This window comes from Arachis stenosperma, chromosome 10 (assembly GCF_014773155.1).
Source record: "Arachis stenosperma cultivar V10309 chromosome 10, arast.V10309.gnm1.PFL2, whole genome shotgun sequence".
Lineage (NCBI taxonomy): Eukaryota > Viridiplantae > Streptophyta > Magnoliopsida > Fabales > Fabaceae > Arachis > Arachis stenosperma.
The window spans coordinates 128,925,847-128,944,992 of NC_080386.1; the positions used below are offsets into that span (position 1 = coordinate 128,925,847).

At 32.0% G+C, this 19,146-nt stretch overlaps 1 protein-coding gene and 1 non-coding gene across 2 annotated transcripts; both read left to right on the top strand.

The window, feature by feature from the left end:
* The first annotated feature begins 6,953 nt into the window (after positions 1–6,953).
* TRNAC-GCA (transfer RNA cysteine (anticodon GCA)) lies at positions 6,954–7,025 on the top strand. Its single transcript has one exon. It is a non-coding gene; the product is annotated as a tRNA-Cys (tRNA).
* Positions 7,026–8,776: 1,751 nt separating this feature from the next.
* On the top strand, positions 8,777–12,762 carry LOC130957712 (uncharacterized). The gene is made up of 8 exons (XM_057884555.1): positions 8,777–9,262; positions 9,816–10,011; positions 10,287–10,466; positions 10,875–10,955; positions 11,036–11,199; positions 11,601–11,674; positions 11,984–12,099; positions 12,303–12,762. Exons 1-8 carry the CDS (start codon positions 9,123–9,125, stop codon positions 12,549–12,551), a joined length of 1,200 nt encoding a protein of 399 aa, XP_057740538.1. The 5' UTR covers positions 8,777–9,122; the 3' UTR covers positions 12,552–12,762.
* Positions 12,763–19,146: the final 6,384 nt, after the last annotated feature.

Sequence of the window (19,146 nt, forward strand, 5' to 3'; positions counted from 1 at the left end):
CAATGATATCAAGGCACCTAAGTCCTCAATCATAAGCCAAGATTATAAAAATCTACTATAAAATCCAGTCAAACATTTTATTAAACACTTGGAAGGTATAAAAGAAAATCATGGTAAAATAGTAAGAAATGTAAAATCTAAAGCTACCAAATGTAAGATAACAGTAATAACAACTCAATTAAACAATAAGAAACATAAAAGGCATCATTTGCATTAAAGAAAATGAAAATCAACAAGAGTTCAATAATATAAAGTAACCAAATACAAGAAATAACAAGTAAAACTAAGGAAGCAAGGATGTAGTAACGAGAAATTGCAATGAAAACTAATTAAATCAAGACAAGAAATAAAACCTAAACCTAAGAGGAATTTGATATAATCTACCGTAATTCGAGAGAGAAGAGAGAGCTTTTCTCTCTAAAATATGACCTAAAACATGTTCTAAACTAAAACCTAATTGCTCTTCCTTCATCCTTCTTGAATTTGGCCTCTAATAATTTCAGAAATGAGTTGGATTGAGCTTTGACAGGTTCAGAAATTGCCTCCAGCGTCTCCTCATTAATGAGTCACGTGATCGCATTTGTGCGTATGCATGTCTGACCTTGCGTACGCATGGCTGTAGAAAAATGTAATCATGCGTACGCATGGCTGTGACATTTGCAATTGTGTGTACGCATGAACGCTTATGCGCGTACGCATGGCTGTAAAACACTCCAAACTTCATTTCTTCATGAATTTTCCACTTTTGCATGCTTTCTCCTCAGTCCTTCAATCCATACTTGCCTTGAAAACCTGAAATCACTTCATCAAGGCATCGAATGGAATCAAAGTGAATTAAAATTAGCAAATTAAGGGCCTAAAAAGCATGTTTTCAATCTTAAGTGCAATTTAGGAAGAATTCACAAAATCGTGCTATTTTAGGGAATAAATATAGGAAAAGTTGATAAAATCCACTAAATTCAATACAAAATAAACCATAAAATTGTGGTCTATCAGATGCCAAACTTGCCTGCCATTCAACATTACGGGTGCTTCTTCGTGTTTAGTTGTATTCTTTTTTGACGAGTCCCTGTTGCGGAAAAAAGGATGATCAAAGTCGAGGAATATTTGATGGTAATCAAACGATGAATTCTTACCGCCATTCACCAACTAAAATGTCTTCGTATCCTTGATACAAATGGCCTGACAACATGCCATATGTAGGAAAGTCGTTAATGGTCCACATCAACGCAGCTTGCATTTGGAAGTTTGTCTTCGTCAAATTATCATACGTTTCTACACCATCAATCTACATCTCATTTAACTCATCCACTAAGGGCTACAAGAAGATATCTATTTTGGTCATTGGATTGTTGGGACCAGGCATGATGTAAGTTAGGAATATATATGGGTCCTTCATGCGCATTTCGGGACCCATGTTATATGGTGTTACGACTATAGGCCAACAAGAGTACGCATTACAGAAATTGAAATTCGATGCGAACCCGTTAGAGTACAAATCTAGTCTAACATTTTTCGGCTCATTAGCAAATGTAGGATGCACCTGATCAAAATTCTTCCAGGCTTTTTCATGTGACAGGTGCGTCATGATTCCATCATTTCTCTTGTTGTTACTATGCCAAATCATGTGAGGGGCCAAACTCACCGATTCATACAATCGTTTCAACCTAGGCATCAAGGGCAAGTAGTGCATCCGTTTCATTGGAACTCTCTTTAACAGGCATTTACCAATATGTTTTCTCTCGACTTGGAACCTCGGTGATTTACAGAATCTATATTCAGTTAGGTCTGCATCCTTCTTGTAATACAAGATACACTCATTCAAACAACAATCAATTTTCAATGAATTTATACCTAATTTTGAAACTAGCTTTTTTGCTTTGTAATGGTTTCGGGAATGTTAGTAATCCCGACAAGTACCAGTTCATTGCAAAGGGTGACCCACTTATTAAAAGACTTTTGGGTATGATTTGACTCCAATTTAATAGTCATCATTCTAACACATGCAGACAACTTCGAATGAACGCAACCCTCAAAAAATGGTCTAGCAGTAGATTCTAACAGATGATAAAATATCTTTGTCTCCTGGTTAGGCTCTTGTTCAGCCTGTTCCAATTTCACAACACCTATTGTATCAAACACCATGTCATTGTATCTCTCTTGGTTACCCTCCCAATTCATGTCTTCTATATTTAGTTCTCTTTCCACCTGAATCCTCGTTGATAGACAGTCAGGCCTATTCAAATTCGAGATAGACTTGTTAACTCTCTGTTCGTCCACTCCTCCGTACTTCGTCCACATCCGATACCCATCCTTAAATCCATTACGGTAAAGGTGAAGCATTATATCCACAAGTCCTAACGACTTAGTGAGCTGACACTTTTCACATGGACACCTAGATACTCCGTTGGACCTAAACGGTGCCATACTGAACACATGCGCAACAGACGCATCAACCCCCTCAAAGAATTCAGGTTTTAATCCCCCATCTACCATTATCCCTATCATACATCCATAGACGATGACTCGGAATCATTTTGAAATACACACCCTAGAATCAAACGAACAAAATAAAATTTTTTAAATTTTTTACAAAATCCAGTAGAACGTACGCTATAATTAGAATCTTTCGCTAAATACAATTATCATTTTCTACAAACCAAACAAGTTTTAAAATAAATTACACAAAATTTTGACAGAATTTTCTCTTAATTCAGAGATATCTTTCAAATAAATATAGCAATTTTCACCGTAGAAACAGCTCAAGCATAAATAAGAATAAACACAAATTCAATAACACATAAAATCTTAATGGTTTTAGTGCGCAACCCTTTGTAGCTCCACAATTTTTTCAGCAAATAAGGGTTTCAAGAAGGCTCCTTTACATCTTCTCCCACTTTCGTCCTAATACGCTATCCTAGGAAACGTAAGTCCAACATAAAACTTAAACAATTTATTATAGTTAGGAATAGAAAACCTACCTGAAACACGGATGCACAGAATATGGAAGAAGCAAAATCCAATTTATCTCAAAGAAATAGACCATCCTAATAAAAAAGAAAACTTATTAAACTCACAACGTGAAGCTAATTAATTCAACAACCTATACAAAGTCATCCAATAATGTCGAACGCTCTTAATTTCACCATTCTTAACCTATTTTAACTTAATTTTAATTACTATTTACGTTAAATTAACAAAATAAATCCTAATCACAAATTTTTTTATCCTATTTTAATCAATAATTTGATAATAAAATACATAAAAAAGCTTTAGACTTACAACAAAATCCGAAAAAACTAAAATTTCCAAACCAAACACAAACTCCATTACCTTAATTTAATCAATAATTTGGTAAACTATTTAATCACAAAAAATAGTACAAAAATTATAGCGAATCTTAATCACAAACTTTATTACACTAATTTAATGAATAATTTCATAAACTATTTAACAAAAAATTCTAAACTCACAGAAAAATTTTAATAAAATAAAAAAACTACTCCAAAATTATCTTTGATGGTGGTTGTAGAATGTTAGAGGCATGGTGGTACCGGTAATGACGGCGTTTCCGATGGCAGTGACTACGAAGAACAGCAACAACGTTCCCAACCTTTTCACAACTCTAATAGTGAGAACGTCCAACGGTGGCAGCACCAAAGGTTACAGCAGGTGGCGGCGGCACCAGCAGCACCTCTTCCGACGAGAGAATATGAGAGGAGAGAGAGAGAGAGTGAGAGGAGAAAGAAGAGAGAGAATGATCTCGGACAAGTGAGGGATGAGGGCTTCGCGTTTGAATTTGAAACCAACTTTACCGTCGGTAAAATTTTCGGTAAAATCGTCGGTAAAGTTGGCGCCAGCGAAATCATATTTTGCGTCACTAATCACCGTCAGATTTAGAGTTGGAATATGAAATTCGACAATAAACATTTTAAAAAATCCAAACTACTTTATATCCAACGTAAAAACTAACGCTAAATTCGACAGTAATCGATCTTGCTAAATCTAACTATAAATCCGTTTTTCTTATGATATTTTCGTTAGAATAATAGAGAAACAGACTAAACCTTTTTATAACATAATTAAACTTGCTCTATAGACTAACGCACTCTGCAATCTTTTCAATTCACTAACAACCTTAGTTTATTAGATATGAATTAGGGATTAGAACTCTAAATCATTGGTATATGATATCATTATAAAATTGCAATATCATCTCAATGAAGAAAAAAGCTTAACAACATACGGTACGTAATCAAATGCTAAAATTGTGGAATTGTATGCATGCTTGTTAGTTAGTTACTTATATATGATGCATGACTTCGAAACTACAATAGAGTTAAAAAAGCGATTATTATTATTATTATTGAGACAGTTGCCTGGTGTGAGCGAGAGAGGTGCATGGTATAGGGTGCTGCCATACAAACGCATAGGCTCGCTTATTAAGCTATATTTGGTTATAAAAATGACTAAGACAAGAGATTGACAAAATATAGAAATATATAAAAATTAATATTTTTATATTTTTTTATACATATTATAAAAAATTAATATAAATAATAAAAGAAAAAAAATTATATTTTTGTTAATATTTTTTGTCAAAAATAATATAAAATACATAAATTTAATATTTCTAAATATAATATTTTTGTCTATATTTTATCTACTAAATATAATTTTATATTTTTATATTTCTACCTTAGTATTTCGTATTTGTAAACAAACGCAACAAATAATTTGTCTAATTATATACACACACTAGTCTCTAAAATTGTAATTTAACGATACATGACTCAGTGGGTAGTACACGCTCTTTAGAGTTTAGATGTTTAGCCCCAGTATATGCTAATTAACAAGAAACAAAATATATTGTGTGTGTGAAGATAGGAAAAATTGAAGAATAAATAATTCAATACTATTTTTATATATACCTCAATTTAATAGATTTCGATAAGATCATTCTTGTGTAAAATATTTAAGAGTTATTATGACAGGCCACAGGCGGCGCCGCAGTAACTTTACCATACATACATAATACATTACTCCTTTTTAAATAAAATTGCAATAATTATTACGGTGGGTGTAATGGTCATTTTGAATGTTTTGAGGGCGAAAACGACTGCGTTTGTTTCAACGTTTGGATTTCAGTCACAGGGCCCTGTCCCTTTCGGTGTCTCCCATACCCTCAACACACGACAACTCACCTCTTCACACGTTATCTACAAAAAAGCCCAAATTCCCATCACAATTACTCTACCATTTCAATTAATACTAATATTAAACAATATTATTTAATTGTTTTCAAATGAAATGTATGAGTAGACAATTTTAATTTTCTTTGATTATACTTGAAATTAAAGGAGCAAAACCATGAAGAAAAGACATATGTATGGAATAATTTCTAAGGATAGGTAAGCAAGAAAGCGACCATGCAGCAACATTGTATTGAATGGAATGACAAGTAGTAAACCAATTATTAATCATACAATAATGTATGATATGATATAATGAGATGAGTGTGACGTATTTGTATTATGGGAACAAGCAACCGAATACTCCAGTCACAGTAGTACTGAATTACTGATACATAATTGAATACTCTGCAACCGTGGATCTATTAGGTATATAACCATAAAAGCCCAAATATGTGGAATTTTCACTTATTATATGGAGTGTTTTCTGAACAAACCTTCAAGATACTAATTTTAAGATCAAAAGCTTGTTAATTGTGGTGGATAGCTTAAATACTCCAATTTTATTATTAAAAAAAGCAAAGAAGAAGAGAATCCCAAAGATACACTTTTGTATCTTGTTTTCGTGCGGAAGAAGTGAATATTGCAGCGCTCTCTGCCCAAATATCAATAACTTTTCATTGTTGGGTCTTAATCAAAGAGGGACAACATAATTATGTCTAACAAAATGCGCCAACCATCTATATATCTATAACACTGCTTAAGAATATATATATAAAATTCTCAAGTAACTGTTTCAATTATTTTTAATAGTTGATTTTAATTATAAAAATATATAATATATATAATTAAGATCATTAATTAAAAATTACTGAAATATCAGTATATTGGTATATTTAAATTTTTATATATATATATATAGTTTTTTTTTTATGTATTGATATTGCATAGAAAAAACTAAAACTAGATACTTTTGTTCTCTTATCCGATGCCTATAGAAGAGCGACACCGAAGACTTTTTTGTTTTTCTTTTTATTTGTCAGAGCCTTTTTTATTTATCACACAAGTCACATACCCACAATATAAAAAAAAATAATATTAAGGGTTTTCAGCCACAATTAGCTTTAACTAAGTCTCAAATTCGGATGTATCTATTACAAAGGCAAAGAATTTCACCACTAAAGTAAACCTTGAGTGCGAGAAGAATTTAATTTGCCATCGGATCTAGGCTTCAGCTGAATTTTTTAGAGCCTTATAACATTCTCTTGAAAAAAATATTATCATGTGGGTTTTTTTTTGTTTTTAACGTAAAAAGATAATTAGTTATATTATGGAAAGCTTTTCATTGGGTATGTCATCTGTGGACACTGAAGAGTTTGGAGTGGCTTACTAAGTCACATATTCCAAGCCCAAAAGAAAAAGTCACATATTTAATGGGTCATGTCAACTGTAATAAATCTAACCCAGCTTCTAATCAAACTTTCATATAATTTTTGGACGTGAACTTCCCGCGCTTCCCTGTATTGTTTTACCAAAGAGAATGGTTTTTATTAGGTTTACAATTTGGGCTTTCATTCTGTCCCACTGTTTTAAATTATGGCCCAAATAGAGAGACTTGTAAAGAGGATACAAAGTCATGGGCTAAATGTCTCATAGAGAATAATAGAAATGATTGTGTCAAATCAAATGACAAAAACAAAAATGAATATATTAGAAACAAAATAAAGTCATTTAATATACAATCTAAATACTAATATTAATGGGTCCATAGCTCAGTGGTAGAGCATTTGACTGCAGATCAAGAGGTCACCGGTTCGAACCCGGTTGGGTCCTTAAGAAATGTTGTTATGATTTTTATGGTTAATGGTTAACAAATGTTCTAAAAATCGGATTGACAAATCGCTCTAAAACCGCTGAATCGGTCGGTTGGACCGGAGCGATAACCCGCCGGTTTTGATAAACGGCGGTGTTTTGATTTTTTGGAGGAAAAAAAGGCCTTCCCCCCCCCCCCCCCCCACCCCAAAACCCCTACCAATTCGTGAATCACTCTTCTCTGCCGTAGGTTCTCCCTGCAACATTTCTGCCGCAGTGCTGTGCTCCGTGGCTTCTCTGTTTTGTTGGCTTGGAGCAGCTCGCCGTGTCGTCGCTCGCTGTCGTCTCCCCGGTCGCCGTCCGTGTCTCCGTCGAAGGTTAGTGTCACTGCTTTCACTTCTTCAGTTCTTGTTCGTGTCTCAGTCTTCTCTCCTCAGAGCCTCTGTTTGCTGATTTTTAATGTGAAACTGTGAAATTGCTAATTTTTGCTGATTTTGTGCTGCTGCTCTTTCTTTACTTCCTGAAAATTTTGTTGAAATTTTCGTGTTGCTGCTAAAATTGAAAATCAAATCATTGTTGAAATTTTTGTTTAGCGATTAGGGATTACTTATTGCTGTTTTGTAATGTTTGTTGAAAATTCAGGTTTAGTGTGATTAGGGATTACTTGCTGTTGTTGAAATTTCAGGTTTCAGTGTGACTAGGGATTACTTGTTGCTGTTTTGTAATGTTTGTTGAAATTTCAGGTTTAGTGTGAATGTGTGATTAGGGATTACTTGCTGATGTTAAAATTTCAGGTTTTGTGTGATTAGGGATTACTTTTGCTGTATTTGCTGCCGTTGAAATTTCAGGTTCAGTGTGACTAGGGATTAGTTGTTGCTGTTTTGTAATGTTTGTTGAAATTTCAGGTTTAGTGTGACTAGGGATTACTTGCTGCTGTTGAAATTTCAGGTTTAGTGTGATTAGGGATTACTTGTTGCTGTTTCTTAATGTAATAATGTTTGTTGCTGAATGATAATTTGTACTGCTGCTGTTTTCAATTTTGTAAATGAATGATTTATTAATTTCAGTTATGGATGATGATAGTATTAATCAAGAAGCAATTGCTGCTAACAATGTATTTGTGAATAATAACTTGTCTACCAATCCTCCTATTTTGATTTTTGTTACTTTTAAATTTGCTCCAGTCCATTTACAGGTTCATAAACACGGATGAAGTTGCCTTTGTTAATAACTTCTACGTTTCTTTTGCTTTTCTAGGATTTTTAATTGATATATAGCTTCAATTCAGTCACTATTTTTCTTGCTGATCTGCTAATGGTTTGGTATGCTCTTACAATTGCTGCTTTTACAATTGCTGCAGCCACTGTTGAATAGTTCCTGCGCATATGTGTGGACCATTTATTTAACGTATATGACAACTTGAGAAAAACCAGAGCCATGCATTTGATATAAGGCTTGGCTTTTAGATTTGTATATTTAGTATTTACAACTTAAGCAATTTCTCTCTGCTATTATCATTATTATTGCTTACCGTATCTGTTTAGTAGTACTTTTTATGTTTCTTTCGTTTTCAATTTGTTATAAATTTCTTTTGTATTCCATAATGTAATATATACTAAGGGCATCTTCAAGTTGGCATTTAATATTTAAGTTTTTTTTATTTAACTTTTGAATTTGTATTTTCATAATATCATATAGATTTGGTTGATATTCTATGTAGTGTTTTAAATTTTGAAGATATTTTAAAATTTATCTTAGACTATAATTATATTTTAGGATGTTTATTTATAATTTATTTATTATTCTATTCATAAACGATTTTTTCGGTTGAATCACTGGTTGAACCGGTTAGACCAGTAAACTAATGAACCAATAACTAAAATGGTTTGATGATCGGTCCGGTCTCAGAACCTTGCTTATAACTATATTATATAGTTGAAAGTTGGAACCCATCCTGAAGAATGAAGATAATATTTAATATTGGAACAAAACCAAAAAAGTGAGGAGCATTGGAAGTAGAAGGATAAACACGTTTGTTAATTTCACTTCTACCTTCTTTCTAGATTCAAGTCCAAATTTTGCCTTCTCTTTTTGGACTCAGGTTTTGTTGCTCACTCAATGATTGCAATCAAGGGTATGCAAAGGGGGCGATTCTTGAATCCTGTACCCCAACTTGTTACTGGATTATCAAGCTCTGCTGCTGCAAGCTCTTGTGATGCCATGGATACAGCTAATCAACTGCAATCTCTTCATTCTCGGTAAATCAGAAACCTTTTAGTTAATTATTCAATTTCAATTGATTTCTTATTGAGCTGGAATTTTCTATTTACGTTGTGTTTGGATCGAACCTAATTAGTTGTGACTAAGAAGTTGGATTAAGGTTTATTTAGAGAGATATGTCTTGGGGATGCTGAACAGTACTTGTAAAAGTTGTTGCTGCAAGCATAAAATTTAATATCAGTTTGTTGCTCGTTCATATTCTCATATAAAGAATCAAAGATAATCCATGGTAGAATCAGCATTGTTTGAGCATAATGGAAGTTGCTCTGTATTGTGAGATATTTTGGTGATTACTTAACATAATATTTGGAGTCTATCTAAAGGTAGATGAGGCAGGGTAATTGGTTTTTGGAACTTTATCCATGCATGTTCTTTGGTTGTTGACATGAAGACATTAGAGCTCTGTCCATTAAGCTCTAATGGAGTTTCATTTTTAATGGTTTATTTTTTGGTACATAATTAATTTTAACATTATATCAACATTTTCAAGAAATCAATTGCCTTGATCTTAAATAATGTGTTCTGCTTTAGTTATCCTGAATACACAAGGGACAGTACAAAGGCCACAGAACATAGGAGTGCATTCAACAAATACAATATAAGGGGCCTATCTCAATGCCTGAATTGGCCTAAAAGGTTTAATGATAATTCTCATGCTGCCAGCTACTTGGTAAACCATCATTTTACATCTGATCGAAATACAGATGCAAAGGATTTCTCAAGTAAGGTGCAGTGGATCTTATGTTATGATACTCCCTATCCACCTTCTATTGTTATGTATTTAACCTCCGGTATAAAATATTAAGCTAGCAGCCATGTTGAATCTGTAAATTTCTTTCAATGAAAAACTCAAACTTCTCTGTTGTACATTTAATGCTGATGCGATATGATTTCTCCATAATTATGTCTAATTAAATATTTCTTTGCTTTATTAACATTTTTCATTCTATTTGTTGCATCATATTGGATCATTTGTGACTCATAATTTATACAATGCTTCAGCTTCTTAAAGGTATTCCAGACTTTGTAAAGATAGTGGAGGTTGGTCCAAGGGATGGATTGCAGAATGAGAAGTCTATCGTTCCAACTGATGTAAAAGTTGAGTTGATAAAGCTGCTGGTTTCTTCTGGGTTGTCTGTCATCGAGGCAACAAGTTTTGTATCACCAAAATGGGTTCCACAGGTAACTTATTCCTAGATAAAATTGATCTATTCACAATTTTCTAGTCAACACTATGATGAACTCCTGCAATGTTCTTCATCATAATTATGTGTTTTTGGTATGTTTTCTACCATGTTTACATAATTTATTTGTATTAGAACTTAAAGAAGCTGCTATTTGGCAAGTTATTGTATGCAGAGATTCTCTTCTTGATTATTGTTCCCATAATTCTTTTATATTTTGCTGGGTCCCCTTCCCCCCTCCTCTCTTCAATTCTTCACATGATCTATAGCCTGGATGGTAGAGTTAGTTATGATTTCTATTGTACTTTCAAAATTGTGTTGCAGCGATAAAAATTTTTCAGACTGCATGTTTCTTCAAAACACGTTATCTGACAAACTGATTTCACATCTTTGAAACCAAATTCAGTTGGCAGATGCAAAAGATGTATTGGAAGGCATTCAAGATGTGGAAGGTGTTAGCTTTCCTGTATTAACTCCAAACCTCAAAGTAAGATATATATGTTTTAAAAATTATTATTCATTAAGTATTTGCATATGCATTTAATTATCTAAACCTGTTTCTTTCAGGGCTTTGAGGCAGCTGTTGCTGCTGGGGCTAAGGAAGTGGCTGTTTTTCCTGCAGCTTCTGAATCATTCTCTAAAGCAAATCTCAACTCTGGCATTGAGGATAATCTTGCTCGTTGCCGAGACATTGCTTCAGCTTCTCGAAGCTACTCAATCCCCGTTCGTGGGTATAGTTTTCATTTTCAATTGTTACTTGTCAGAAAAGTTACAACATTTCTGAGGTTTTCTGTTTCTACTAGTTTATTCAAAATGAGTTTATTTACGTCTTTGAATTGTTGTTGTAATTGACACATCCTAATTCCTTTTTCATGATATATAGATGCTGATTTGTTTTTCAATGGCAACATTTGATGGTATGCCCACTATTAAAGTACTTTCAACCATAGTCTCTTCCTATTATATTTGCATAGAATATAGGTACTTTTCCTTCAAATTATTTGAAAATCACAAAAGGACCATGCTTACTCTTCACTTTAAATTTCAAAACCATCATAGTACATTATATAATCAGCCATGTGACGGGTTTTATACTTCAGATATATCATGTGTGTGGGATGTCCTTTTGAAGGACATGTTGCTCCAGCCAAAGTAGCATATGTGGCAAGGCACTTGATGAGATGGGTTGCTCAGAGATTTCACTAGGTGATACGATTGGTGTTGGTACCTGGTAATGTTTCTTCTGTTTGTTGTCATGTATGTTTTTTAGCTATATGGATTTGATTGCAGTGGTGTGTATGTATAGATATGTTAAAAGTTTTTAGCTCTTATTTGTGTTGATCTGGTTCCCTTCTTTAGTTATATTATAATGTTGTCTCGTCAGTGATGAATTGTATTGAGTCCTTGCATATTTTACAATAGTCTTACTTAAAATTCCCCTTCCATTTTCTACCCGGCTGTTTTAGTTTTAATTTCAAATTTTTTGATTGGACTCAATCTGCTTCATCTTCGCAGGCACTGTCGTTCCAATGCTGGAAGCTGTTCTTGATGTTGTTCCAGTTGACAAGCTTGCTGTCCACTTTCATGATACTTATGGTCAGGCGCTTTCAAATTCTCTAATTTCACTTCAGGTAAATGATTTCGTTTACTTTCTTTTTCGCTTATACTTCTCATTTTGTAGCCAGTTTGCGTTGGGATTTTTCTGGTGTTGAGTTGTGTCCCCATTCTCTCAAAGTAAACAATGAAAGAAACACTTGGAATTTCTCTAATCATAATGGATAACCTTGGTTCTGAACCTATCCTTTGTTATAACTATATGTGTAACGTTATGCAGATGGGGATCAGTGTAGTGGATTCATCTGTTTCCGGCCTTGGGGGTTGTCCGTATGCAAAGGGTGCAACTGGAAATGTTGCCACTGAGGATGTTGTTTACATGCTGGATGGAATTGGAGTGAAAACCAACGTGGACCTCGGAAAGCTCATGCAGGCCGGAGATTTCATCTGCAAGCATTTAGGACGCGCATCGAATTCAAGAGCCGCAACTGCGTTGAGTAAAGTTAAAGCTCATGCTTCCAAACTTTGAATATGTTAAAGCTACACAATGCAAGCCACATGATACATAGGTTAATGAATTTATCCACTGCATAACTTCTGTTCATGTGCTTTTATGACCATAGAGAAAGAGAAAGAGGAGAGTTGCATCGCTTTGATTATTGAAGCATCACATGTTCAGCATTGTGATCTTAAAGACAAATGTTTTAAATAATGAAATGATTAAAGACATTAATGATTTTCATGCTGTGATTACCTTGTACTCTAGTCCAATAATATGATGTGTCACACAAGGTTAACTAGGAAGAAATGCATGCTTTTCCATTCATAAAGATCCCTGGAATCCAATCCCATATATGAATAGGGAGTTGAATCCAAAATAGTCCAACAAAATCAAATGAAGAATCTAGATGACATCAATGCTGAGAACATTTAAATTTGATGTCATGGTTGTACAGTTTACTTGAGGAGCACATAAAGAATCCAAACACTAATAACACAAGAATCACTAATAATGAACAATGTTATGTATCAAGTAACAGAACTAGAAAGCTGAATGTGTATACCACTGTCACTGTGTGAAGTGAAGTGAAAAATCTTTATGTCCTTTTAACTGACACTGTTCTTGATTTTCTCCCTCCCAATTAGAGAGAGAATTGTGCATGCATGTGTATACATTATAACTGTGTGAGAGCAGAAAGAAATTTATAGTTATTGAAGGGAGTTGGTGGTGGCATCAACAAGGTAGTTATTGCACCTTCTTTTTAACGTGGACTTTCAACTCAATCTGTGCTGCTTCATTGTTTCAACATTTAATGTACTGAGGATTTTGTCTCCCTAGCTAGCCTTGTTTTTCACCCTCATAGGGGTACACAACTACACATAATCAAACTTACATATTCTGGTGAAACGCACAATATACAAAAATAATTCAAAAATACTAAAATGTGAAATTCCAAGTCCATGAAAATTTATGTTCAATTTAACTATAAAGGATCATTATCGTTATTTTGTGCCTAAAATATAAATATAGCTTTTAGCCTTTTGATTGAAGAAGGACTACTACTATGTTTTCATTCATTTCATGTGAACAATATGGGTTCAACATCTTTTACCCATTTCCAATTGTAAACAAAAGTCAACTTGTATGTATTCTCTATTTTTGAATTCTTAAGCAAAAGTTTGCTTAAATCACGTGATAATAAAACTCATTAGTCATTTGTCATAAATTAATAGACCCCATATTATATTGTCGCTTTCTCCCTAAATTCACCATATTGGAATTTCTCTTTTATCTATACATGCACTTATTATATTATTATATGGTCATATCATTGAGAAGAATTTGAGATCCATTTATATTATCATGTTATTTATTTCACATTCTAACTTATTTGAGCTCTCAACTGTCACACACATTGGTTTAAACATAATATCCAAAACAAAACGAGGAATTAATAAAGAATTTTCTCTTAAAAAAAAAATAATCATCATCATTGTGTTGTTGTCTTCTATATGAGCATATACATGAAGATGATGATGAATATGGATGCTGCTGATTGAATTTCATTAAAGATACTCAAATGGGGGTCTCTCACTTTAAATGCCAGAACCTTGTCGTCTTACATTTATGCATCCCTGTGACATTCTGTTGCCCTGAAAGTGACCTCACATTCACACTCAAACCTTAATTACCATAATCAAAATGTTACTCACGTAATTATATTAAATAATTTAGTCAAATAAAATAATTTAATTATTAGTTTATCATATGGTTCCGCATCCATTTTAGGATCCAGGTCCTATATGAATTGTTTCTATATTGTTTTGGTCATACTTATTTTGTATATACATAGATATAGCTATCATTGATGAATGTTGTCCTTCAACTTTAGATTGAAGAAGCAAGGACTTGAATTGTGTATACAAATGTAAGTGATGGTGCTGTGTGGCATTTAATTTTATTCATGCATGTTAAATTAAAAGTACTACTGCTACCATATATATAGACTCATCAATAAAAGAAAGTACTACTACTATTATATAGCTACCATATAGTTTTTTAAATCACCGTCCTCAATGATTTGCTCAATCTTTAAAGATATTATAATATTATATATCTTTTGAAGTGCATTAAATGTCAAATTTGGCCGTTTCTGAGGACTCTCTATAATTCTGATGCATTTTCAAAAACACTTTATAGTAATATCTGCTATCAAAATAATTCTATATGCTCCTTGCCAAAATATTAGAAAAGGGTAAGAAAATTAATCCCAGTTAAATTGTTATATTTTTTTTTCCCCCTTGCAAATGGGTAGAACATTATTATTATTATTATTATTATTATTATTATTATTTATGTGAAGCCCACTAAAGTGGATATATGGCTGGCAAATAATAAATAAAAAAGAATATATTAAAAAACAGAAAATGAAAATTGAAAGTTATTACAGTGGGACCTGGCTCATAATAACGAAAGAGAAATTAAGATGAGTGGACGGCTATGGACATTTGATTCTTTACTCAACTTCATGATTAAAAGTGTTAATGTAGGTTGAAAAATTTTATGTGGATCCATGCCTAAGAATTCATCTATCTCATTATATATTATCACACTGTGGATTCCCAAGAACAATATCACACAATATAATGTAAAAAAGTTTTTAAGTATATCAATATATCGGTGTTTCAGTAATTTTTACCGTTAATTACTGAAACACCGATATATATTTTTTATAATTAAAATTAACGATTAAAAATTATTGAAACACCGATATATTAGTATACTTAAAATTTTTTTATAATGTATGTGTAGGACACCCCCTTTAGTAGTTTTAACTCTCTATGAAATTAATTATATATTTTTTTCACCATACTCTGCTACCCTAGGCGGCCCCCATAATGCATCATGTTCATTATTCATAGATCCCCAACACTTTATGCAGATTTATTTAATTTCCATACAGTGAACTACAGACAAAAGCTTTCTCTCTTATATGTTATAGGAACTTGGACATACATTTGTGTTTTGTTTTAAATTAATTAAGGACAAAATAGAATATAATTTTGAATAATTACAATGTAAATAATGTAGTAGAAGTAATTAATTATTATTATTATTATTGTTGTTGGTGTGATATATATATATATATATATGGATACACAAGACTTTATTGTGTAAGGGAATGAGTGTTAACCAAATGTAGAAAACTTGATGATGTATGTGTATAGAGACAATAGATCAGAGAATCTTGAAATAAACCAAAGCAAGAGAGGACAAAGAGGGAAGAGAATTAGAAGCTTATAAGCATGCAAACAAACACCATCAATTACTTACTAAACCAAATTCATCATCAACATTATTCATTATATCTATATCTATATATCATAAAAAAAAATAATCTAAACTCATTCTTCATCATCATCATCATCACCAAAATATATATATATATTATATCTCATGAAACCTAAATTTATCATCATATACATCTCTGTAAACTTATATATGGTGGGAGCACCAAAAATGCTCTTTCAAAATGTAATATATAAATAATAAAAAAAAGAAGAAACTAGGATTGAGGACATGAATAGAAATATCCAACATGTGAATATATCTCTTTTGAGATATAAATAAAACAAACTTATCTGTTGTGGAGAGGATTAGGACCAGTGTATACTTTCCTCTTGTCTGCACCAAAAACTTGATCATCATTATTGTTCTTGCCATTGGTGGCACCACCTCCATGAAATGTTGTAGAAGATTTGAGTTGAGATAATGTTGGTCTCATCATCATCCTCCCATCATAAGCAGCTTCAATAGATGATGGAGAAGTAGTGGTCAATAGTAAGATCAACAAAATTAACACCATTTTTGGGTTTACACAAATCATGGCATGTGGGAAAAGCAAGGAGAAAAAAGAAGGGTTTTTGAGATGGATGAAAGTCAATGGAAGAAGAGAGATCCAAAAATATGCATAGAACTTGATGCCCACTAATTTTATATTTGGTCCCCCGGTAATACAAATTTCAGAGCCTGGTTTCTTGTTTTGTTTTTTGCTCTTACAATTACAAACAAATCAAAAGGCCTTAACTTCACTATAGTCTCTCTACTACTCTCTAGCTACTAGGCACCATTAGAGAGAGAAAGAGAGAAGAGAAGAGAGTGAGAGAATGAAGAAGCAAGTCATGAGTTTCTTTCTTACACTGAAAGCCTTTTACACCAAAGTCCCTTTCTCCTTATTCTTACCCTCTTCTCACACATCATTTCCATCATTTTCTTTATTCATCTCCTTTTTTTTTTGCTAAAAAATTTAGATATGAAAGTAGAAGGAGTGTTATATCTTTAACATTATAATTTTTGGTGTTTTTTAAAATTATAGGAGGTACACAAATGGGACTCTTCTATTTATGTTTAAAAAATTATAAAAATTTGGAATACACAAATCGAATTTTTTTAATTTTTTAAACACAAATCGGACAGTCCGAGTACAAAAATCGAACGGTCCAATTTTTGTACCTCTTAAAAATCGGACGGTTCGATTTTACTCCGTAAATTAAATCATCCTACATTTTAGAAAAATACAACATTAGATCACAATTCAAAAAAACATCATTGTTAATCCAATATTAAAAAAAATGTGCTTTTTTTTGTTCAAAAACAAATAAAAAATTAGGATCATTTTTGTTTTTGAAAAAAAAAACAATATAAGTTATTTTCCATTGTTATATCAACTTATGTATGCTGCTCTAAGAAATTAATAAGTGCATCTACACTAAAAAAAAACACTCATTGTGTTTTAGAAATTATTAGATGAAATGTGAATTTAATTTTAATTCATATTTTATCTTATAATAAATAAATTAAAAAATATATAAACTTTTTTTTCTTTCTCTAACTCTAGCTATTTGAGAATGCCTTTTAGTTGCTATTAATTGTCAAACGCCTAAAGGAAGATATGCCCAAAAAGGAAAAGTTGCTATCAGCCTTTACTCAATAGCATGCAATATCTAGATTGAAATAAATTGATGTTGTGCTCCCCAAACTGTTACATATAGTTTATTAGTTTAGTGATCTTTAATCTAGAGACGTATGTTAACGTTGTGTATAAATACAAATTTACAATTTTGATCCGATTTATTAAGACCTCTTATACCAAATGAATAATCATTAACTAATCTAATAGCTGTCACTAATTATGGAATAAAGATTTAATGACATCATTCATTTCACCTAAATGGAACTAACCTATAATTGTAGAAACATGCTGGTGGTCACAAGCACTTAATTATTAACTAATTCTCCATCATCACTTTAATTTCACATCTTCTTTCATGTAATTAACGATGTAAGCATGATGCTAATCCTACCTGGCATTGTCTTATATATATGTAGTAATTTGGGATTAATTAATTAATTAATTAATTGAGATTTGGTGGTATTCCCTTTGACTATTTGAGTCACTGTGGCCTTTGACTAGTACACTATTTTTGTAGTTTGGTCAATGATAGCACACATGATCAGATCCAATTGAAGCCAGCAACACAGTTAGAAAAACATTAAACTAAAATGCTGTACTTAATTAATATTATGTATGTATGTGTGTATGTGAACTGCATATAAATAGTACCAAAAAATCATGCATTTTAGATTAGTTTATTGGGGGTAATAAACTTCATCTGAATTTAACTTATATGATTCAAGACGAGATTTCGGATCTCTACAATTTCTATTGACTTGGGTTTCAGCTATACTCGTCGTTTTATTTTATTTTATTTTATTGTTTTTGTTAATTGCTAAAGTAGTACCAAGTACCAATACAACTTGGTTTTGCGGTTCCTATAATTAAATAATGGCCTTTCTAACATATAATTTTTAAACTGAATTGATGGGGGTTAAATTATTAATTTATTAATTTAATTAATAAATTATAAATTAAACGGTTAGAATTGATTTTATATAAATAAAAAATATAAAAATAATTAAAAATATTAAAAAAAATACAAATATCAAATTTGAAAATTGAACGGTAAATAGAACAATAAAATTATCTAAAGATCATTTTTATTTATGCTCATAGAATTTTTCATTTTAGTTACAATAAATTATATAAAAAATAAGTTGAAGACTCCTTTACCTTACACTTAATACAAAATTGAATTAATTGCTTGTATAATGAGAAAAGAAAACAGAGAGACGAAGGAAAAAAAGAATTATAAGCTGAGATAAAAATGAATCACTTATATCTATGGGTCTTAATCTTTTCTATTTAAGACCTACATTTTATATACAATACTACACCAAATATATCAAGCTGCAGCTAATATCAAGAAAACTAGTAAAAATCAAAAACTAATTTTTGCCGTCAGTTAGTTAAGTTCTTGTAAATTTTTTAATCTTACATTTTTGAACTTCTTGATCTGCCTTGATGACACTGAAAATTAAATGAAAGCACAGGGCATGGCATTTAGGTACAAATGTGGAAACTGATTACAGTGGAATATTTTTAAAAGTTACCATTTACAATCTAAGAGAAAAAGAAACATAGAACAAAATATAGCCTAAACACATTTATCATCAACTTCAACATAAAATGGCTGATGATTCACAGCAACAATATAGCACAACA

Coding starts and splice junctions, on each gene's coding strand:
- LOC130957712 (XM_057884555.1), top strand. CDS start 9,123: ATGATTGCAATCAAGGGTATGCAAAGGGGGCGATTCTTGAATCCTGTA. Junction 11,200..11,600: donor TACTCAATCCCCGTTCGTGG/GTATAGTTTTCA, acceptor GTCCTTTTGAAG/GACATGTTGCTCCAGCCAAA. Junction 11,675..11,983: donor TTGCTCAGAGATTTCACTAG/GTGATACGATTG, acceptor TCATCTTCGCAG/GCACTGTCGTTCCAATGCTG.